The sequence below is a fragment of the Vulpes vulpes genome, chromosome 5 (genome assembly GCF_048418805.1).
Source record: "Vulpes vulpes isolate BD-2025 chromosome 5, VulVul3, whole genome shotgun sequence".
Lineage (NCBI taxonomy): Eukaryota > Metazoa > Chordata > Mammalia > Carnivora > Canidae > Vulpes > Vulpes vulpes.
This window is the reverse complement of record NC_132784.1, coordinates 38,874,002-38,898,198: the sequence shown is the minus strand read 5'-3', so window position 1 is coordinate 38,898,198 and position 24,197 is coordinate 38,874,002. Positions and strand designations below refer to the sequence as shown.

Genomic DNA, 24,197 nt, shown 5'->3' with positions numbered 1-24,197 from the left:
CCCATCCCCATCCCCATCCCCATCCCCATCCCCATCCCGGGGCGCGCTGGGGCCTGCGCCCTCCTGCGCACGCGCGGCCCGGCCGGGGCCACCGAGGACCCGGGCGCGCGCATCCCTGTATTGTGGCTCGGGCTGCAGCGAGGAGCTCTGGGGTGGGTTGCTTCTTTTTTTTTTTTTTTCCTTTTTTTTTTTTTTTGTAACGGAGCCAATACTTAATTAAAACCGCTGACATCATGGTGTTATAATTAAGCGTGGCATTAATTAAGCTGGAATAACGATTTTTTTTTATTAAGAACTGCTTTTATTGTATAAGACCGGCTACAAACAAAGTGATCTTAAAGCAAAAAAAAAAAAAAAAAAAATTTTTTTTTTTTTAATTCCCTCCAAACGGCCCCTTTTACAACTTCTCCAAAGTCCGGCCTCGGGACTGTCGTCATCAGGGGTGTGTGTGCACGTGTGTGCGTGTGTGTGTGTGTGTGTGCGTGTGTGTGTGTGTGTGTGTGTGTTGGGATGGAGGGGGGGGGGAGAGTGGAAGTGAAATTTGTTTTTTTTTCACCCAAAAATGCTGATCGGCTCCTGGCATTCTGATGGCTAATTATGCATCGGAGAGCTTCGACAGCTGCATTCATCATCATAAAATGTAATAATTAATGACATTCCAACAAAGAAAAATATGCAAATGAGGACTCATTAGCATTTTCATATTCAGCTTTGATAATGCTTTTGCTGACAAGGTTGTAATTAATGAAAATTCATGTCGCAGTCAGGAGATTGGATCGGTTTCATTCCGCTCACAATTCCCAAATGCTTGCATTATGGAAAATCGGCAGCTCTGCCAACTTTTCAGGGAAGAAAAAAACACACACACATACTAAAAGCACCAGATGCAAATTAATGGTAGGGAGTCTTTAACTCTTTAAACCACCCCCCTAAATTTCCATCATAGGAAACATGTGATGAGTTTTAGCCTAAGAACTAGATTCTTTTTTTTTTTTCAATAACAGCAATGAAACGTACTTTTATTTGTGACCCAAGTAGGAGAATTTCTGGCAAACTTTTTTTTTTTAATATTAAAAAAACCCCTCCACCTTTTCCCCTCTTTCTTTTTCCCTTTCAAGACTATTTAAATTTACATAGTAAAACATGTTAGGACAGCCAAGCCTCAGCATGTTGTGTTCTGTCCTCTAGCTGGCAAATTTACGCCACGACAGTTTATTCATCCACATGCTTTTTGGCGACTCTTCATCACGTATTTGTGCTTAGATCTTCTGGTGCCTCCCTCCGTGTGCTACCCATAAGGTCGAAAGAAAAGCAAGTATTCTATTTCTCTATTCAGGGTGGGTTTTTTTTTTCTTCTTCTTTTTTTGGATGATGGTTTTGGGTTTTTTTTTTTGTTTTTTGTTTTTTGTTGTTGTTGGTTTTTTTAGTGCTTTTTCTTTTCGTGTATTCCCTTTGTGGTTTAGTGTAAGACTTTGGGAATGTGCCCATAATTCTCTCACTCAACACTTCTGGTTTAGTGTTGTGCTTCAGATGTAATTTTAAGAGACACCGTACAATCAAAATGGATACCCAGAAACCCCAGAACAGGGCTATCGACAAGCATTCAGTACAGAGGGCTATTAATTTCTAAATTCTCTTTGTGTTGCTTTCAAAACGTGTGACTGTAGATTGGCAAATAACCATTTGGTGCCAACCTGGTACCATGCTTTGTCATGCTAGCCTAAAGTTCAACTGGAAGTCCTCTATCTCCCCCTCAACATTAGAAAGGAAAACCTAAACAGAGTTCTGACCTGATTTTAGATTTGATCATTAGGTTACAAAAATGATTATCACTAAGGCAGATTTTTTTTTCTGAGCTAAATATTTCTTCAAAAGGGTTTATGTGAGGATTAAGAAAAAGAGAGAATGAAAGCGTATTTCTTTTACAAAATTGTCAAATTTATAAGCGTTTTCACTCTCAAAATGATATAAAACAACTTCAGGCAGTTCCTAAGATGCAGTTTCCTGTTTATTTAAAGTTAAATTGTAATTCCTAAAGTTGCTAGCCCAGCATAAATAAAGAATATAAATATGCCTTGTTAGGGAAAGATAGAAACTTTGATATGCTAGGTCTTATTTTTTTTAGAGTATTTCAGTAAAATAGGAAGTCTCATCAGTTATTTAATGAGGACTTGAAAGTAAATCTTTTCCTCTATTATGCAATTAAGAACGACTATGTTTTTATTCCCCATTAGGTCTCAGAGTTCCAAGAAACAGAATTTTATTTCAGTGTCTTGCTTCATTTCAACTTTTGTTTTCTCAGTTTGTACATGAATGTGTGTGTGTGTGTGTGTGTGTGTGTGTGTTCATGGTGTGTCAATGTCTGGAGATTATGGTGGCTCTGTCCTCTTTCCCTTAAAATCTATTGTGTTAAAATAGCAGACAGAAGAAGGTTCTACTTTTTTTTTCTCATAGTTTACTTCTATTTTATGCGGGCAAACTGCCCATCCAGATGGTGGAATTTCACCTGTAAGCAATCTGAAACGATCGGTTAATTCTGACATTTTATAGAGCCCTTTTCTTTTCTTTTCATACAGTGCAACTAAGTGCAGAGTAACTATTCAAGATAATGTTTCCTTTTTCCCCCCTTTTAAAGCGCTTCCTGCTGTGATTGGTCCTTCCCCCCCAAAAAATCTGTATTTTGGGCTCAATTAAAAATCTGTGGCATTAGGCACTCTGCTGCTGTTGTCAAAACCACATCCCATGAAACCTTTGACCACTTCTAACATGTGTAAATGAGGAAATGATGGTAGAAGTGAAGGGACAAGTGTCGATGAGCAGGTTAGTGGCTGAGAAGCAGATCGTTGTAATTTCATAAGCTCAACATCCCACTGCCTTTGATAAATTCACTGTTAACTTTTCTCCTCCCACCAAATTCACCACGTACACCAACTCACACCTCCTTAAGTAACACCTAGCTTGGTGTTAGCTACCAGAATCCTGAAATTTGGTTTTGTTTTCTGTGTGGCTAGCCTCTGGTGGTTTATGTGACTGAATAAAAACTGGAGACATGGTTTGAGATGATTTGTTGATCTGTTATTGAAGAATCTCATTATTTCCTGAACCAGGTTTTGGGGATGTTTTTGAAGTAGAGTGCAAAAAGGACAAGAAGTCTTGGAGTTTTGTTATTATTCGTAATAATTGTATTTATACTGTATTTACAAGTTATTTTGGAATGCTACCCTCTTGTTTTTATTTCTCGAAATCTCTCATTTGCATGAATTATTTCTTGAGTTATTTATACAGTAAAGATGGCTCTAGGGACCTTTTCTCCCCCCTGGCTTATTCCCTTGGGAGAACATTTTTTTGAAAGCACTCATATTATACCTGTTAGGATTTGAGACCCTGGTCACGCTGTTATTTGTTGCTTTTTTTCCCCCCCTGCTTGCTGTTTCACACATGTTAATTCCTGTGGGCATTTTCTTTTTAAAGTGATGAGATTTTCACTGTCCAGCAGCAAGCCACATTTACTGGAGTTATTGAACTCTGAAATAGGAAACCTGTGGGCGACAGTTTTACCCTCCCCAGAAGCTGTTGCTTCAGTCAAGGGGAATTACAACCCCATGACTGAGAATTTTAAAGTAGTTTGACTAAAACATCCCAAGGACTCCTTTCAGGTATTGCAACAAAATCAACATTTGTTTGTGGCCTGGGAAGCCAGGGTTCCTGGCAGTGTTCTTATCCAGTTGTTTCTCAGATTTCCCTTGCAAACTTTCCCATTGGTTGGGGTCTGTGGAGAGATTTCAGTGGCTGGCTGGGGGAAATGTTTGGGAGAACATTTGCGTATCAAAGCAGCCTAAATATTTGCAAAAATGTTTGCTTGAGAAAAAAAAAAAAGAATCCACTCAGGATTAGGAAGTAACTTGCTAAAACATTTTAAAGGCATTTGTCATTTACTCAAGTATATTTTTCGTGAAGGAGGGCCTAGCCTAAATTTCAGGGGTCATCCCAGAATCCATATTTTTAAAAAGGTGAGATAATAAATGCTTTGGCTTTATGATTAAGGTCTGTATCTATATGTGGGATAAAAATGCACACACACACACAAAAACCCTCAAAAAAACTCACCCAAAAAACAGGAAGGGAAAAAAAAGGAGACACAAGTACATTTAAAAATTAATTGGTTTTTATTTAGTGAACCCATAAAACAAAAGGTGCAGAGAAAGGCCTCATGAAATGATAGGATTGAATGGCTCTTGAACAGCTAGCTGTAACCTCATTTTCCCCCACATTATGTGTTTTTCCCTTCTAAAACACAACTGTATTGCTATGATATGATGTTCGGTTCTCTTGGAGTTCACAGGCTTTCTCTCAATAGTGATGATTTCTCCCTTTTTTTTTTTTTTTTTGTAAAGAGTTTCACGTGGGCATTTTTGTGTTCAGATTATTAAACTTTTAACTGCATTTCACTTTTGGTTTGGAAACAGTACATATAAAACCCAGTGCAGGCCAGTTTCTCCAATTTGTTAACAATGTAGGAGTTGAACATTGACAATTACTGTACTTAAAAGCCCTTCAGATCAGGTGTCATTTTACCATCTGGACAGTAATAAAAATATGGATCTGGATACAGAGAAATAGGATGTACAGTACTCAACGGCCCAGTGCACTCTATTGGTGCTAAGGTGTGCATGGCTACATCTTACACGTGTGTGTATGTGGGTGAGTGGGTTCATATGTAATTGTGTGTTGAGTATGTGATCATTCCTCCAGAAAACCTAGGCATAGGATTCTGGAGTCTTTTTCAAACTGGGCATTATCGTAATACCAGAATGTTTGGCTACTTTCCTTCAATATTAAATAAAAATGTGTAATATATATGTATATATATGTTATATATGTATATATATATATATATGTATATATATGCCTTCCTAAGTAACACTTGCCTAAATTCTTTTTAATGCTCACGCTTCTTCATGAAGTATATAGTGTGGCAATGTGATACAATGCTGACAGCAGAGGTAGGCTTGGGCAGATGCGGTTCCATTACACAGCTGTGTGCCCTAAGACAAATACATTAACCTCTCTGAATCTCCTTTTTCCCTTCCATATTGAGTGAAACGATTAATGGTAATAGTTATGGTACTACCTAACAGGATTATGCTGAAGCTTGTGTGGAAGCACTTGATAAAAACAAAGAGCTGTAACAATTGATTTTTGATGCAAACGGCCAATTCACAATCCACGTGCCATCTTCATAACTCAAGGAACTCTCTCATGTTCAAAAATAAGAGAGATGCAAATATGAGATTATATTTCATTATTAACAAATAGTAACTTTGGGATCACCAGAACATGTGTTACTAATTTTACATGTGAAAAAAAATGACCCATTTTTAAAAAGTATCTGGATATGCTCTTTGAAATAATGTTATTCTTAATTAAGGCAGAAGCGGGTACATTGGAGGGAAATAGTGACCCTCTGGAGAAATGGAGAGTGAAAATAGTTTAGGGAAATGAGTCTTAGTGTCTTCTCTTTCGGAAAGATGCATGCATGTTTCTCTCAATTGTCACGAATTTCATGTTTGCACACAGGGGTGAATACTTGAATGATAATGGTCATTGTGGAGAAGAACCTACCCACTACAATTTATATCTGTGTATGCCTACCTATATCAATCAGTCTATATGTTTCCTTAAGAATGTGTCATCCCCAGGAATTGAGGGTATAAGGCGACTGTTAGATGCAGGGCCAGCTGCATTTAGACACTTGCCTAGAAGGTTTTTTTCAGTTTTTAGTGTATGTCCAGTCCTGTTCCTTGAGAATTCTTTGGGAGAAGTAAGAACGTTTGTTTTCTTTATTTAAAAGAATGACATGATGAACGGTGGTGTATGTGGTTTCGTGATACTATTTTGGTCATTTCGTGTTTCTCCTTCAGTGTAATAATACATAGGCACCTTGATCCTGGTCCAGATATTATTTATCTAAATATCTGTAATCTCAATGATATTATTATTATGGTGTTGTTTCCAACAACCGGTATTTATTGCCATGGACCACCTTGTGTAAAGGAGTGTCTTAGCTTAGATTCACAGGCGTGTGCAGACTTCCCTTCTGGTGGCCTGCTAGGAGCTAACTTCAACTGAGGAACTCTTCAGTAAATTCATTAATTTGATAAATATTAAGTAAACCATGGACAAAACAGGCACGTGCCAGTTACGACTGCACGGCTTTTAAGATTTTTTTAAGACTTTAGGATGGAAACCCAATTAATTTAATGTTCTATCAGTTTCACTCAAACATCCCAATCTAAGGACCAATTTTATTTACATATTTCTAATCTGGTGAACAGATAGAGTCTACTTATTATTTCTCTTGAAATTTCTTAAACGAGGCTAACAGGTCCTTCTCTTTGAGACTCCATTTGATAAAACGGCCATGTGTCTCTTCGCCTTGAGGTTTCAGTACCCACAGTCACGAGATGGGAAAGAAATCGTGGAACTTCTTTAGAAATTGTCTCAGAAAAGGTATTCATTTAAAAATTGGGGGGACAGCATTTAAAATTTAATAAAAAAAAAGTAATTCAAAGTAAAGTCTGTAGCCAAACTCCTTAATTGTGATGCATTTGCCGAGTTCCCCTCTCCCATCGTCGGGCCTGCTCTCATGCCATATGGCCTACCATGGAACATTTAACTTGTCAGATATAATGGATTGTCCTGGAAGCAGATTTTTGCTTTGAGCACTCGGCTCCTTTCTTGCATCTCACTCTCAGCTCCAGGCTGCAGGATGAAGGATTGTGGTGGAAATGCAAGGAAGAGACACACAGTTGATTCCCCTTAAGAGAGTGACCTATATGCCACAAAATTTTACCCACGTAAAGAGGCATTATCCCCGTCACTGGCCTTAGCAGGCTGCATGTCAAAATCGTTTAAATTTGCCTGGACTTAACAGATTGTGCAAACATTTCAGAATTGAGTGCTTAGGAATAATAAAACATCGTCATTTTAACTTATGCAGAAATGGTGTAGCCACATCAGCCGAAGGATAAGTATTATTTATCGTGACCTACATGTAACCTAAACCACCTGGTTTGTAGATGCTGTAAATTAAGTTCAACTCCCAAATCTACTGAGAATGCTTAAGAAAAAAAAAATCACCTTACGGAGATGTTACATGGCTTCATTGTTTCTGTTTGGTGAGGAGATGTGAGGTTGAAATGATCATTTAGGTGGATGGACAAGTGGCTGTTAATTATCCTACCGAGCTTCCTATCTTGAAACTTAAATGCACACCTTCCGTTTATCCCAATCTATTTGAAATTAGACATTGAACATCCTATGGATTATTTAATTTTTATATGTAAATGGAAAAATCATAGTATTTGATGTCGGTTTTAATTTGGTGCTTTCGCAAAGGAATTTATTTCTTTTTTTCAAGTTGTGATATTGTTTCTGAAATCACAAGCTTAGGGAGCTCTAGGAGGAATTTGTGGCTTTTGCATTCATAGGAAAACTTCCTTCAAAGAATAAATGATGCTCTTTCTATATGTATATGTACATACATAGCTGTCAGGGATTCCTCTAGTATAACCTACTGTAATCCCAAATATTACAATAGAGACCCAAATTATCAATCAAGCACAAACAAGTGGAAAAATAAGTAACTTGTATATCTAATGATGATACATAAATGATACATAGTGGGTTGCTCCAGGGTTACAAAAATTCATTAGTAGATTTGTATGTGACACATGGGAAAACACTAGAAGAGACTCTATTTACAAAAGTTAATTTAATATACTCACCAAAACAATGTTTATGTGTTAGGAATTTAATATAGGTCACTCTACAAATTCATGTATTATAGATAATTTTTTAATATGGAGCTATAAAAAACTACAGTGACCTGGAAAACTGATATAAACCACACTTCCATACAAAGAAGAATTCTTTTTTAATGGACAACTTGCATTAAAAGCTGCTAAGAAATCTCTGTTAAAGTCAGTATCTAATAATAACATGTACTTGTGTATATTTCTCACTGATCCTAAAGTGAGCACACTTTCTCATTAATGCCACTGATAGGATGATATTCCGCCCCCCCCCTCCCTGTGTTCAAATTTTGGTCGGCTTAGTCCTCCCGGAGTTGGGTGGTGCCTGGCCGGTGGGCTCTTGCCGGGGCGTGCGCGCCCTCTGCTGGCTTCTCACATTGGAACCGGCCCGCGTGAGGGGTTCTTCATTTCTTTTCACTTTTCAGGGTTGGGTGTTTTGGTGTGTTTTGTTTTTGCATTCTTAAAAAAAAAAAAACAATCATATATTTGTAGTGACTATAAAGTTGTAGGTTAATACGGAGGATGACAGCTAATTTGCTTCTGTTTGAAAGTAAAGTGTTTTGGGACACCTGGTGGCTCAGTGGTTGAGCGCCTGCCTTCGGCCCAGGGCGTGACCCCGGGGTCCTGGGATGGAGTCCTGCGTCGGGCTCTCCGCAGGGAGCCTGCTTCTCCCTCTGCCTGTGTCTCTGTGTCTCTCATGAATAAATCAATAAAATCTTTCAAAATTAAAAAGAAAAGGAAAGAACGTTTTTTGGGGGTTGGTTTGTTTGTTAGATTCCTGATAGTTTAAATAACATGTAGAGTACCTGCCGGTTTTGAATTTTTAAGTGGTCAATTTCATATTTCCAGCTATTGTGCATTTTCATTGCTTTCATAGTTCCTCCTGGCCTGATTACACGTAAGGATTCTTGTTTGACTAAGTTGGGAGTGGACCTCAGAAAGAGAAATTATTGGAATTTGGCTGTGTGGCTCTGTGGATAATAGATGTGGCAGGTAACTCCTAGAGGAACACTCCATGGTAGCGTCACTGGTTTTCCTGCCTCGTGAAGGAAAATGAATATTTACATCACAGTGTTTCATGAAGGCATTTTTGGTTTCCTTGTAGACCAAATGAAGCTGTCCTCTGTGGTAGATATAGAGTGAAACCTCTTTTTGTTTTGTTTGGCCCCCTTTGGTTATTGTTTGTAGAGTGTGAGATGTTAAAGGAGCAAGTCACTGACTGATGGTCCCTGTATCCCCAGGTTCCCAGGTCGCAGGACCAAGTTATGCAAGTTAAGTCAGAGGGAGCCTCCTGGCCTCTCCGCCACTGCCTGGATGGAGAGCATCCTAGGATCCTGGTCGTGAAGACCAGGGCTTTGGGTAATGGATAGGTCTTTAAAGTACCAGCAGTTTTGTTGACGAGGTTTCATCAAATTCTTCATATTAATTAATTATGTATAAGTGATTTCTGTGTATCTCTGAAATGACATGACTCTACTGAGTCAATTTGGGAGCTGTTACCCAGAGAGGGCAGTTTAGAATTTTGCTGTTCTTTTGTCTTACATTGCAAATTTCTCTGATTTTGTAAGCAAATGACCTCAAAATTCCCCAGCCAGCTCCCTAAAATATGGGATGATCAAAGAGTACATGTAGAGTTAGGGAAGGGGGAAAATGTCATCTTAAGGCCCGCCGCCCCCCCCCCCCCCCCCCGTTTCCTGCCTTTCCAATGTTAGGTATCAGTTACTTTAAAATTTGTTTTGAGTAAATGATACAAGTATCTCTGATGTATTTAACATTGTCAAAGAAGTATGACCTGCATTCTAATAAATATCAAGTTGCCCTTATCTCAGTTATAATAGCTATCTTGCATGGAACCTCGAATACACATCTCTCCTGTTGCCACGATGCAGTTCTTTTTATTTTGTTTTAAAGATTTTATTTATTTATTAATGAGAGACACACACACAGAGAGAGGCAGAGACACAGGCAAAGGGAGAAGCAGGCTCCATGCAGGGAGCCTGACATGGGACTAGATCCCTGGACCCTGGGATCACGCCCTGAGCCGAAGGCAGACGCTCAAACCACTGAGCCACCCAGGTGTCCCAACCACGATGTAGTTCTGCTTGGGATTCTCCTCCTCTGTGCTTTTCAGTCCGCCTGTTCTCCCCTGACTGATGGACATTGTTGGGTTTGCTCCCTAGCATCTCAACCATCTAAATGCTTACCTCTGGAGGATAGTGTCCACTGCTGATGTACCAGCAGCCAGCACATGGTACGCAGGGGCACCAAATAATATTTATTTCCATATCTCATGTGTTTTGGATCTCTTTTGCAATGATTCAGGCTATCATTTTTGCAAGTTTCAGAACTGAAAATGGCTGTCTGTAGACACCTAGTCCTTGTTATGTATTTTATTTTCTTGCCTATTTTGGTCGTATGAGGTCAGTATGCTGACTACTCCCCTTGTCCTTCCTCCCTTCTTCTCCTTGACCGTCCTTCCCATGGCCTCTCCCCTTCCTTCCTGTGCCCCCCCTTCCGCTCTTGCTGTAGTCATGCTCATGGATTCAGTAATTGGGAGGCTTCCCTTCAACATCATAGTATGGGACTCATGCCTCGTGTGATTTTATCTGTGAAGCACCGTCTTCCTTTAGCAGAGACTAGTGTCACAGAGGAGCTGGGCTCTGAGAACTTTGGGCCTGTTTGCCTTCCACTTTTTGCTTGTCGTGGGCCTGATGTCTTAGAGTTGACCTGGAAGAGCGGGTGCAAGAATCAGCAGTCTTCCCATTCTTTGCTCTATGGATGCTCTGAACTGTATTTTGAATTTTGAGCTCTTTCCTCTCAGCTTCTCAGTGATGTATGTTTAGGGAATATAGACCCATTGTGAGTCAGTGCTAAGGCTGGAGAAACAGTCATCCAACATATCGGACGCCTAACATAGATAAAGGAATGATACTTGCATTATCTTCTGTCTGGGGTTGGAAATGGGGGCATCTGGCTGGCTCAGTCCAAAGAGCATGTGACTTTTGATCTTGGGGTTGAGAGTTAAGGCCCCATGTTGGCTGTAAGGATTACTTAAATAAAAACTTAACATTTTAAAAAATGTTATCTATGTAATGTGTATCTATGTAAGTGTAATGCTTGTATATATTTTAACACACGTCTAAACTATATTTAAAATCTTCATGAGATGCCCATGCTTCTTACTTTTGTACAGTCTTGAGTATCATATCAAATGTGCTTGTGGTTTCTTTGAGAGATGATACTTGTTATATTTTTGTTAGCTGCAAGCTTAGCTGGAAAACCGAGGCCATTGCCTCCATGCCACGATGCTAAAATATATAATTTACCTTTATAGACACTATAACAAATGTAATCCTAAACTTTTTCCTGTTTTCTATCCCACTGTGGCTTACACAGAGTCTGGTCAGTATTATTTTTTACAGTTAATATCAGGAGGGCTCTGTTAGAATATTAGCTTACTGGGGAGCAAATAGTTGATTGCCAGAAGTGATTTGCATGGTGAAATGCAGCTACAGATTTTCTTAAATTTTGCTGATAAATTACAAAAAGAATTAACCAGGCCACAGAGTCTTTATTCATGTGATCTTTCTACTGCTTCTGACCAGAAATGTCATAGATCTCCTCCAGAGGGATCAAAGGACCAGATTCTCTCCCTTTGTATGGACTTGTAATGCCTTCAGTAGAGCACAGAAAAGGGTAAATATGTGGGTGAAAGGGCCCTTTTTATCAACCATGTTTGCTAGAGGTTGATCCTGCAGTGTAAAGGTGACTTCTGACTTGGGATAGAATGGGGAAGGGATATTTTCAGAGCAGTAGCCAGTGGGTCTGATAGAAGAGGAGCCACCTTTCACCTCTAGGACTCTCATGTCTTGGAATTCCATCATTTATTACGGGAATAAATTCTCCTTCGTAAATGTGAGACTAATTTCTTTGAAACAACCAGTCTTCATGAATGGAGATGAACAAATTTAAAGGCCAAGTATGCTGCCAGAAAAAGGTTTCTGAAATAGAACCGTCAGAAAGGTCCTCAGAGATCAACAATTGTTTGTGTTTAAAAATCTGATTAAATGGGTTGAATCGGGTACTAATCTATTTTTTTTTTTGTCGTTGCTGTCTATCAGGCTACCCAGGTTTATTAACGTTTCAGCTAAAATGTAACCTTAGAGGCTGTGCCTGTCACTTAAATTGGTTACTGTTACCCCTGGCTTGTTAAACTAACCAATGGATTTTTATTTAAAAAAATATATATAATATACATATATTATATATATAGAACACCAGATCCTACTCTTCCGAAGGCAGATAGCCTGGGGTAGAGAAGCCAGGAATCTGGGTTTTTTTTTGTTTGTGTGTTTGAAGATTTTATTTATTTATTTGAGAGGGAGAGAGACAGAGATGGTGACAGTGTGAGCAGGGAGGAGAGGGAGGAGCAGGGAGCCAGATTCGGGGCTCCATCTCAGGACCCTGGGACCATGACCTGGGCCGAAGGCAGACACATAATGGACTGAACCACCCCAACACCCCAAGAATCTGTTTTAAGAAACCTCTCACTAGTGGGTCTCATGACCGCGAGGTTTCTTAGCCTTAGAGGAGAATTTGGGGGATTGCTTTTCTTACTACCCATCCTGGGTCTTCCTTTCCTCCTAGAATCTAGCGAGCATATTTCTCTCTGCTTGCTTTGATTCCTTTCATATGTGTGGCAAGATTGACCTTTCTTCATTTTTGTATAGAGACTATTATGGTTCCTCAAATTAAAAAAAAAAAAAAGGAGCTTTCAGAGGCTCATGTTGTTTCTTCAGAGGGCACACAAATCCTTAATTGCTGTGGTTGCCAGTCATCACGCACACACTGCGATAACAATGTAAAACAGGGTAGGCAGGACTATTAAGATCTTATTCACATCAAGCCAGTGGTAAGTTACTCATTAGAAGTAAGTTGAGTGATTTCGGGGTTGCCCTTAGTCCTTCAGGTCTCCAGGGGACCCTTGTACAAATTGCTGATTCACAAAATCATTACTCTGGTGGCTGAAGTGGCACTTTAGTGGCCTTAAAGAGTTATTTGACACACCTCCCCAAACAGCTAAGTTATCCCCGTGATTATGTTGATTAATTGCACACTCTGTGGAATTAGCGTTATTTTCAATGAAAGATTTTCCTGCATTTGGAAAATAAAGCATAAAACTCATGCGCTTTAATTTGATAATATGCGCACTTCTGAGCATGACACCGAGCGAGGGGATTATTTTGGCTGTTGTCTAGGGCACGTGTCTAAGGCAGTACTTTTCTTATTTTTGCTCTTAGAAAGTCCTTTGTGGTATCCTGGAGGGTGGTCACTCAGAAGTGCTTATCGTTTCTAGCATTTTTATCCACCAAAGGACTTGAGAACTCCTTTTTGCCTTACAAACAGTTAAAATGATTTGATGGGAGGGGTCGTGGAATGCATTGAGAGGAAGACAGGTGGAATAATCTTCAGTACCTACTGACATTCTCTCTAGAACACTCCAAAAGAAGTGGCCTGCTGTCTGCAGGGGCTTTGGTCCTGGAATTGGAAGTTGAGGTCCCAGCTTCCTCTCCTGATGTCTGTATAACCCTCTCCACCTCCTCCTAGAAGTTGGCTGTTCATTCCTCATTTTTGGGACCTCATCTATAAAAATGGAGCTTAAAATGCCCCCCAGAGGAGTTCTTAGGGTGTGTTGTCTTAAATATATAGGTTACATTACTTTGCATGCCATACAGTGCTTTACAAATGTGAGCACTTTAAGGAAAATCGAATATAGATTCTCTACCACAGGCAAGTCTCCCCAAAGGAAGAGTTTTGGTGGTGCCTCAAGATAGTCGGCATATCTAGAATTTTAGTCCACCCACTGTTTTGAAGGCAGTACAGTGTCTAGACGAGATGAGGTGAATCAGTGACGAAATGAAGCCAAAACTCATAATTTTCCAGGATCGGAGCTATAGATCATTACTGAGTTTTCTATTTTTATGGTTTAAGCACATCAGTGAAAGAGAAGACTGATGCTAGTCTTTTCTGGGGAGATGGCTAGCTCCCTGCTTCCCATTATCCTTTGCTACAAACTCTGTGCCTACTCACATCCCTACCCTTACCCCCCCCCCCTTTTCTTTCTGGTCTCAATTTAGGAAGACGGGGAGGAAGAGAATTTTCTAGGCTGTGGAATGACTAGTTTATTTGCTGGAATTGAGTTGTAATTCTTTTTAGCATAAAATTTATTAAATTTGGATTTTTGAATGCCAATGGATGAAGACCGGGTAGTCCTGGTGCAGCAAGAGCCTGTAGGAGAGAACCAAGGCTCTTTGAGTTGTAGAAATCAGAAGAATAATGTCAGCTTCTGATTTCTTGTAAACGCATTCTCTCACCACCAAAAAAGGACCTGGGGTAAAGTAGACCAGCCAGTGAGAATAATGAAGGTGTATCTACAGAGAAACATCACAAATAGTAAACGGTGTTTTAAGATCAATTTAATTAAAATAAAACACGATTTTTAAGGTCACATTATTTATTTCGTAGAAAATTACAAGCATATGTTAACCCAATGCATTCCTAATGGTAAGGTGTTTTTTTTTTTTTTTCTTTCTTTCTTTCTTTCTTTCTTTCTTTCTTTCTTTCTTTCTTTCTTTCTTCTTTCTTTCTTTCTTTCTTTCTTTCTTTCTTTCTTTCTTTCTTTCTTTCTTTTCTTTTCTTTTCTTTTCTTTTTAAATAATAGTAGCTCCCGAAGTTCCTCATGACTTTGGGATTAAGAGACAAAAAGATATGGTGCAGGTATGTATATTCACATAAGTTTAGGAAAGACAGTATTAAGCTAAATGAAGTGTCTTCACTGCAGGACTTGTCAGAGGCTTAACATGTTCAGATATATTGTAAATTTCTGCGGGGGGACAGCCCCCAGAAATTGTAACATTTCCTAGGTCCTTTAAATTAACCTTCCTTTTGTTTTGGGGAATCTGTACTGGGATTACTATTTTAGAGAAGGCCCTTGTGAGTGATGCTGCGTTGTCCTATATTGTAAATGATATTTTTTTTTCTTCCACTCTTCTCTGTGCATCTTAAGGCGAAGTCCTATTCTTCACTTAGGGAATGTCTAGAGATGCCGCCTGCTGCCATGTTTTTGTTGATTAGTCACTTCAAGTTTGCATGGAGATGGTTGCGTTCTGTTGTAGGACGTCACAGGTTCCGGTGTACATCATTTGCACAGCTCTAAAGTACCAAGAGACCTTTTAGGGCTAAAACACCATGTAAATGTAAATTATCACTACCTATAAGACACTTTCATTAATTTCATATCAAATTCATGAGTGTTTTGAGCTCTGGGATTTGAGTCTTCAGTATTGGGCTTCTTGCTTATTTATAGTCCCCCCCCCCCCCCCCCGCCACAGTTTAAGTAGCAGCAGCACAGAACAGTGCTAAGAGCACAGCCTTTGGAATTAAAGTGCCAGGGTTTGACTCCCAGTTGGGTCACCTACTGCCTGTGTAGTCTTGGGCAGTGTTCTGTATCTCAGTTTCCTTCTCTACAAAATGGGTGTTTCTATTACCTACCGCCCAGGGTCACTGCGCAGACTGAATAAATCAGTCTACGTAAAGCCCTTTGCATAGTGGACAATACGTGGTAAAGACTCAGCTTTTCTTATTTGGTCAAGGGAGGGAAAAGTGAGCATGGAAAAGATGAAAGGGCTGTAAATAATAGCCTCATGTGTATTTTCAGAAAAATTTTAGTCATTGTTTAATGAAATAGTCTTTTTCAATATGCAAAATAATAATAATAATAATAATAATAATAATAATAAATCCAGTAGCCAGGGATGGTTTGGGGTTGGGGACAGGGACAGAGATTTATTCTGATCCAAACATGGTTATGATGAGTTCCCTAGTCTGATGTCAGGGAACAAAAGGCTCATTCTTCAGTTCCCAGAATGAGGATTAACAGTGAAGCAGCCTTGCTTGGTTTGTCCTGAAGCATCAGATAATTTTTCATTAAGCCTTTTCCTGGGATGGTATGTTCCACTGGTACAGGTGCATCTTTTTCAGTGCTGGGTGAAATACCTACCATTTTTATATGATTTTTAAAGTGACCTTTTAAGAATGCAAAAGGCTAGAAACCCGAACACGACCTTGTGATTACCCTACTGGTCAACCACCGGTGTGGTCTTCTGTGTCAAGCCTAGCTACAGAAATCATATTCTCAATAACCTGTTCCTGTGTGTTTCCATGTGGATTAGAACTGCTGTAGTAATTGACCAGAGGTGATAATGCTTGGATGTATCCCTGTGAATGAATGGGTTTATGAGATCATTTTCCCTTCAAGTAATGTTTTCATTCTCATCTGGTTCCCTTGGCATTCTCTTACAATAGGGTACCGCGGATATACTGAAAAAATAAATTAGAAGTCAAGTTGAAAATGATATAAGGAATATAAAAGTATTAAATTTGGAATTGTATACAAATTTGTTAACAGCACTGCCCCCAAACAAACAAACAAACAAACAAACAGAAAACCATTTTCTTTTTCCTTATCCTTCCCGGGGCAGCGAGATAAAGGCTTATTGAATAGATCAACAAAAAATTTTAAAACATTGGAAGCAGCTTATGCTTTCTGCTTGGATTAGTTTCTCAAGGGCAACCGAAGAGGCCAGGGAATCCCTTATTGATCATCGATCGCTGCCATTTTTAATAGGCAAATTCAGACACAGGTTTTAGCGGCTGATGGGCTCAATTTGGTCAAAACACGTGTTGACTTCCCGGATTGTTTGCTCACTGTAGATGCCGACTTGCTCTGGAGAAGGGGCTGCGTGTTGATCTCCTTTGTCTCCAGGAGGATTGATTGACGGATGTTGTGTCTGCTCAGTCCCGGCGTTTTTCTTGCTTAATTTAAAAAATTGTGACATAGTATTACATGCGCCTCGTACACATCATTTCTGTGGAGGAGAGTTGTTTGGCCAATATGTCGACTTGGCCCGTGTGCACCGTGTCTGGAGCTCTCCTGCGCCCTCGGTGAGCTCCAGAGGGCCCGGCGGGCGCTGCACGCAGGGCAGCTCATCCCCGGCAGCAGGATTTACCATTTGGTGCTTTTAGGTATAAAAATGAATCAAATGCCTGACAAGATTGGTTTGGGGTACGTTCTTCCGAGCCACCCCCCCCTTGTGGGCATGCGACAAATGCCGCTAACGGGTGCTCGTAGGCCCTGAGATGTGGACAGCAGCGCCCCAGCAGCGGAGGCCCCGAGGTTGCTGCTGCCCCTGCGGCTCGGCTGGGTAGTTGGAGCCACGGGCTTGGCACTGCCACCGCTGTCCTCGTGCCAAGAAATATCCGCAGCGGCTGTCGCATTCTAGGACTGGAGGGTCGTCTCGAAAATTCCGCAGTGAACGCGCCGGGCTTGGTCGTCCCTGCCCTGTCTTGCCAGCACTGGGGGGACAGGGCGTCCTGGAGCCTCCGAGCCGGGAGGTGAGCGGGGGCGACCAGCGGGGGGCGGCTGGCCGGGGACAGCCCCTCGCCTGGCACGGGGACCCGCAGAGCGTGCGGGGCTTTGTGCTCCTGAGCGCAGAGTCACCCAAGAATCCTCCTCGAACATGTCCCCGGCGTCGTGAGCATGTTATTATCTGAGACCCATGTGGCAGTGAATTTTAAGCAGAAGGTCGACATCAGAACCAGAGCTGATCTCTAATGGGCAGTTCACACAAAAGACACACACGCACACCCCCATCGAGAAACATCTACCCATGTCTAGATCGTAGGCACGAGGTGTCATTGTAAAATGGCTGCTGTTTGTCATTAGCAAACGGTGGCAGTGGATCTGACACGTTTGAGGAGGTGCTGGGCTCCGTCCACAGCCCCCGATTATTTTGCTCCCAAACAGGGGTCTGGGCTCTGAGGGCAGATTTATAGTTGAATTTGGGAACAAAAAGATGTAATAAAGTTAAAGGCTGACACTCTCAGAGTGAAACGTGTTCGCTCATGATCTCCGGAGCCATCTATCTGATGGGAAAAGTGGATGCTACAGAGGAAATCTTTACAAGGAGCATAATCCTAAAAAAAAAAAAAAAAAAAAAAAAAATTAAAAAAAAAAAAGTGCACCTCCCAGCCTCCTGCTGGCTGCGCTGCCTCTTTGGTACCTCGCAGACTTCGACAGAGTCCTGGACGGGTGCCCATTGATGTCATGGAAACACTCAAATTACTGAGAATGATTCATGTCTATGCTGGTCTCTTATCCTCCCCCACACAAACAGGAGTAGATTTTTAACCCTGACAACTTGTAATTTGCAGTGGGTTTATTTTTGTATCTGGATAAATATTTTTTAACAAGCAAAATTAAGATTAAGCAGTCTGTATCTGATATGATAGTAAAGAATGCCGGGTCTATGTAGCCAAGAGTACTTTGGGGACTCTGTGCAGCGTGAATTCATATTCTCTTCTCTCCCTTCCTTCCTAGCCCCTTGCTCTTTTCATTTCACTCCTCCTCTCTTGATTTCTCTCCTTTCTCTCCCATTTATTTTCATTCACATTCTCTCTCTCTCTCTCTCTCTCTCTCTCTCTCTCTCCTTACTATTTGCACTGACCTTCTAGCTTTAAAATAATGGAAGGAATAGCCTCAACTTATATATATATATGTATGTATATGAATTGAGACAAATCCCGGTAGGAAAATTCATCCCTCCAGTTCTATGTGTTGGAGTCAGGTTGGGAAATAATGCCAGGTGGTGAGATTCTATAGAGGACAGCTTCAGTAATTCCTTCTAGAGAAAAGAGATGGATAATCCCTCTACCTTCTTACTGTATTTTGCAATCCAATTTTTAGAAATTACCCAAACAGGACACTAGATGTTCAATTTCCTAGGAAGTCAGAGCAAATTCTACTTTACCTATCTTTCTATCTTTGTCCGCCCGCCTCCCTAACCTCCTCACCTGCTTTTTCTGGTGGTTAAACAAGTGAATATTATGTCAGAGTGAACTGTGTGGTGGTTGTGGTGAAGCTTTTCAGACATAAGAGCTTAAGGAAGGACATACCTCATTTGGTAGCTCATAAAGGTCGAGCTCTTTTCTGTTAGTAATATTTATAAAGGGAAGTTCAAGGGTATAAGTGGCCTACATTTGACTTAACAGAAAAGTAAATACGTGTATATGACCACTTATGCTTCTGTAACGGGTAAATGCATATTGGCTTTAATGTAAAATCCTTATACAATGAAAGTTATTGTCTTAGATCTCTGGAGACTGACTGTCTATGCGATGGTATCCTGTTTCATGGGAATTGAAACTGATATGGGGATTGATTTTCTGCTTTGCCCCGATCACTATGCCAGATATGGGGGAGCAGGGAGGAGTGTTTTCCTAAGTCGGAGATTCTCTGAAGCCAATAGAAAAGTTAGTACTGAGGGAGAGAGGGTTAATTTTGAGACTTAGGTTTGGCTTTCTTTGAAAATCATCTTCCATTTTATGAATACAGTGAACTTCGGTATCAGGTACACTTTTGACAGGATAGCAGATTTATTGAAGATCCGTTCTTTGTGTGGTGTCAGGAAGGTGGACTCTAATAGCATTGTCATTGAACCAAAAGATAAAAAATGACTGCTGTTACTTTTAACATTTATTTTAACTGGAGTGGAGGGAGGAAAACTTGGGGGTTGTAGACTTTAGAAGGATTTCAATTCCGATCTCTCCAAATACTAGTTTTGAATCTTTCCATTGGAAAACAAACAAAAAAAAGAATAGTCGGGTTCTGGGTGTGATGTGCTGTGTCCCTCTCAGCTCTAGTCTTGAAGAGAGAAGTATCCCTCCGTCTTGGGTGGGGTGGGATGGAGTTTGTGTTCTGGCCACTTGGTCATGCCACTGGTCCTTTTTGATGTCCTAATATGGGTCGGTTTTCTATGACAGCTCTTCACATGTCACTAAATTCTATTGCTTAGATCTCTTGTAATGTGGCTTCATTGTCTCCCTTGCAAATTATTAAGGCTAAACATACTTCTGAAATAACCCAAATAAGCAGCCTGATTGTATCCTTAGATGTGGCCAAAGAGCATCTGAGGCTCTATACATCCCCGTAGAGCCACCCACAGATAAAAGCTGAGTTGTTAGAATTGGCACAAGACATGGACGTTCCATTATTCCTTGTTCCACTGGGTCAATCGGTAGGATCTGAACTTGGGTTCAGAGGGGACCATTCTGCAAAAGCCCCCTTCCCCAGTGTAAATTCCATCATCATCTTGATCATGATGGGGTGTACCCCCTGGGAAAGGGAGTTTAAAAAAGAGAGAGACACACACACAGAGAGAGAGAGGGGAGTCTCAGAATTTTGAGTAGTTTCTTTGCTATTTTCACCATCTGGAGAGCCTTGATTGATTAGCTTTGGCCTCACCATTAAGTGTCAATATAATCAATGGGAATTACTAGACGAGGGTCATTACATAGATAATTTGCCTGCTGTGTAAATAAAAATGAAATTGTTTAAATTTTGTGAGAGAAAGAAAGTGAAAATAAGGGCTGACAATTTGTTTGTTAGAGAAAGTGGAGGCCATTGGAATGACAGTTTTTGGAAGTGTGGAGCAGTTTGGCTAAGAATAGGCATGAAGGATATTTTTTTTCCAGTTTATCATAGCCAGAGTGAGGAAGTGTTATTCCTTCTCTTGCTTGCATACATTGCCAGCAGTGCCTACTTTACGTATGTAAACATCGGGGAAGAGAAGTGGATGCCTGTTACCTGGAGATTTTTTTTTTTTTTTTAAGGAAAAACATAATTTACACTTTTTTGTTGTTTCTCTTGGCAGGTAAAACAGAAAGGGGCTCATACTCATCTTATGGGAGAGAATCAAACTTACAGGGTTGCCACCAGGTAAGTGAGAATCTTGCTTGGGGAAGGGCTGAGAGAATTAACCCGGTAAATCGGTGTGTTTTGTAAATTAGGTGATGCATTTTAGACTGTGGCACTGAGATGCACTGAATATCTGCCGATGCCTCTCTCTTTTATAAAGTAATGAAATAACACAGAGCTGGGAAGTAATAAACACCTCGTCTCTAGATCCCTGCCGTATCAGAACTGCATTCACTGGCCTTTTTTTTTTTTTTTTTTTAATCCATCAGCCGATACCAGTGGCACTGTTTGCAAACCAGCAATGTCCGTTAAAGTGGTTCTATCAAAAGAGTTTATTTGCAATTAAGAACTTACGAATTTCTTACACTAGAAATACTTCGTGTAGCCATGCGTCAGACCCTGGGTTTCGGGTGGGTTGTTGCCCTAAATTATAGTTTTCATAGGGGCTGTATGATGTTGTGTGAAAACAGGGTTGTATTGAGAGATAAAAATGTCTGTGAAAATATGATTTGTTGTCCCTTTTTGTTTCTGAATTGTTTTTGGCTGGAAGTCAAGGCCAGCAGGCTAACAGCAAAGCCGTCTCAGGGGAAGCATGCGTGAGCTAGAAAAATAAGAGTACTTTAATTAAATAATAAAATGCCAGTGTAATACAAAGGTATAGCATGTGTGTGTTTGTGTCTCTGTGCACTCTGCATTTGCATACTTTGCACTCTCCAGAGAAAGCCCACTTCTAAAAATACTATCCATGGCCAAAAGTGTAAGCTTTGCTTTAGGACAATTGAGTTTTTGTAGATGCTTTCTTTCTTTCTTAATTTCTTTTTCTTTTTCTTTTTCTTTTTTTTTCTTTTGACTTCAATATCGGTATTAATCGTATGTTTAAAATCTTTGATTTTGCTTAGGATTTAGGCTTTCTTTTTTGTAAGTGCATTGGTTTCTTACTTGGGCAAACTCTTGGTAGAATTTAATAATCCTCTCTCATATTCAGAGCTTTCTACTGTCTCATTCCTCACCCAAACAGAATGTACATTCTTCTTATGCACGAAAGGGAATGCTTGCTCTCCAACCCGCTCACCCTCCCATTTTCTTTAAGGATATGGGAACAAATCGGTTTTGAATTTCTGAAACAACCTGTTTAATACATCCTGGAAAATGCAAGCAGACAGTTTTGCAATTAAACAGAGCCTGTGAAGGATGTTACCTTTATGCATCAGTCATATGTCACTAGAGGTGGAATTCTGGTGGAGGTTTATTTTTTTTTAATCCCCCCTGGATATATTTGCATTTTTAAAATTGCCTCCTCTGGCCCAGCCACCGATTCAGTCCTGTTCGGCATCTGAAAGCTTGGTCGCAAACGAGGTGAACTGGTGCTTGGTTAAGAACTCCTGCTACACAAGCTGCAGAGTACAGTTCATGGCAGTTTGTTTGGAAAGAATTCTGCAGGAAAGAAATTTACAGCCATTCCAGCACAACGGAAACATCTTTGGAATGTGAGTGCAAATGTTCGGGGCAGATAGCTCCGGCGACAAGCCTCTCAGTGCTGAGTCTCTGGTGTAAAGCTCTCAATTCCTGCAGAAGAGCCGGTTCCTGTGTATCTGGTTGCGGAGGGTCAAGGCAGAGGTCACTAGAGTTTTGGGGAGAAGAAAGTTGACAACATCCTTCCTTTTTGCAGATGGTCATGGCAGAGGTCTCTGTTTTCGCTGGGCCTCTTTTTCTGGTCAATGAGAGAATAGGCTTCCTCGCCCCTGTATCCTTTCTTACTAATAGGAATTGGCGTGATTCCTCACAGACACAAAGATTTCCTCTGCTGAGTAAGCGCGAGGCCCCTTAACTTGTTAAAGCATCATCCAGACCGCGTGAGTCTGTCTGTGTAAGTGCAGGGACACAGACCCTCCCTCGGTTTGTGGGAAATACTTCCCTCGGGTGAGACCGAAGTTATTTTTTTGGCAAACACCAGGTGAGAAGTGGAAGGGGCAGAGGGTGGAGTAGAGGTGGACGGACCGGTGTGTGATGGCTGCGTTTCTGGGCCTCGGGAGGCGCATTTTGAGACATTCGTGTCCAGGAAAATTCTAATTGTATATAGGAGTGTGCCTGCATATGCTTTTCTTAAAAAGTCTTCATAGTGTAGCTGTGGAGTGTGGAGATTTCTCTCTTTCTTGTGTCTGCCTCACGGTCGTGAGTCTTGCAAGAACCGACTTTCTCTGTGTTTAGCGTGGTCTCAGCAGTATCCATAAACAGTGTGATCACTTAAGGATAAATAAAAGAGCCAAATTTCGGAAATTCTCCGATTGAGAAAATAGGGGCTGGAGAGGAAAAGTGCACATATTATGAGTTTCTGCTTTCCGTGAAATTTGAGAATAGAGCAGACCATAGTGTGTCTTCCAGTGAATGTTTCTCTGGTGCCGAATTGCTTTTTTGAATCCCTGTCTCCAACACCAGCTATGCAGACCAAAGGGAAAGGCAAAGTCTCGGTATCTTGGGCTTCAAGTCTAAGTAGCAGATCACAGCTGAAATGATTCCCCACTGTGTGGCAAGGTGAGTGGCTCTCCTGGAGAGGAAGCTTTTGTTTCTCCTGTTTACTACATTTTAGAGATGCTGGGTGGAAATCCTTTAGATGATATGCCCTGAGGAGCTCCCAAAGCAGCTTTATCGTTATTATAACAACGTATCCTGTGGACTTAGGGGGATGAGCACTGTTACACGGGAAGATGCTTGTTCCAGTCCCAATAGCCTTTTGTTTGGTATAGAGAAATAGTGGTGGTAAGCAACAGGTAGCAAAAAGCCGTTCTGGAGAAATAAATTATTATTTTGAAATGCATGTTTTAAAATGCATCAGGTTAAAATATATCTATTATATATATATATATATGTCGCATGAATATAATATAACATATATATATGCGCATTACGTTTCTCTTGAGGATTTAACACTAATAGGGATAGACACGTGGCTTTTTAAAAAGCAGGTATTTCAGCCAAAAAACAAAAGCTGGCGGGTTCTTTATTAAGTTGTTTTCATCATAAATAGTCATGGGGTAATATGAATTCATTAGTGCATTTCCACGTAAAATTATCAGAGGTAAACATGGTAACTTTTTCAGACTTTTGAAATTGTATAGAAAATGAACCAATAGACAAAGCAAAGCGGCCAAATGAACTTTTTTTAGTGCTCACTAAATATGGCAAAACTAATTTAAATCAAATTGGGGTACGGAAATCACACCCAGGCTTAAAATGTTCTTGCCAAATTGCAACCTCATACTACTTTTACTGGCAGAGAAAATAAAATTTATAATGGAAAGTCTGACAGAAATGAAAATTAGCAGAAATAAAGTTTTTCACAAGATAGTCCAAACTTAATACGATAACCAATAGCTAATACCTCATTGGCATTGCTGCAGATGACAAAAGGAAAAAAAAATGTCATTTGCTTTTGACCTCTTTTGCTGCTTGGAATAGGATGTTTGGCGATTGCAAACTTTTTTATCTTGCCGAGATCTTCTGTTTTTGAATGAGATGATGATGTCAACACAAGTGATTGTTATTAAGGCAGAAGTTTTCCCCTTAAATGG

At 40.4% G+C, this 24,197-nt stretch overlaps 1 protein-coding gene across 45 annotated transcripts in view; it reads left to right on the top strand.

Moving 5' to 3' along the window:
* Positions 1-24,197, top strand: part of TCF4 (transcription factor 4) — a 354,790-nt gene that overhangs the window by 158,842 nt on the left and 171,751 nt on the right. For 35 of the 45 annotated variants that reach the window (XM_072757919.1, XM_072757926.1, XM_072757915.1 and 32 more), the window contains one exon: positions 20,585-20,649. In XM_072757919.1, the coding sequence (XP_072614020.1) occupies positions 20,585-20,649 (65 nt within the window). Of the gene's footprint in view, positions 1-16,810; positions 17,268-20,090; positions 20,479-20,584; positions 20,650-22,293; positions 22,583-24,197 lie in introns of those variants that run through there. The other 10 variants (XM_072757931.1, XM_072757933.1, XM_025997655.2 and 7 more) reach the window with 7 other exon arrangements.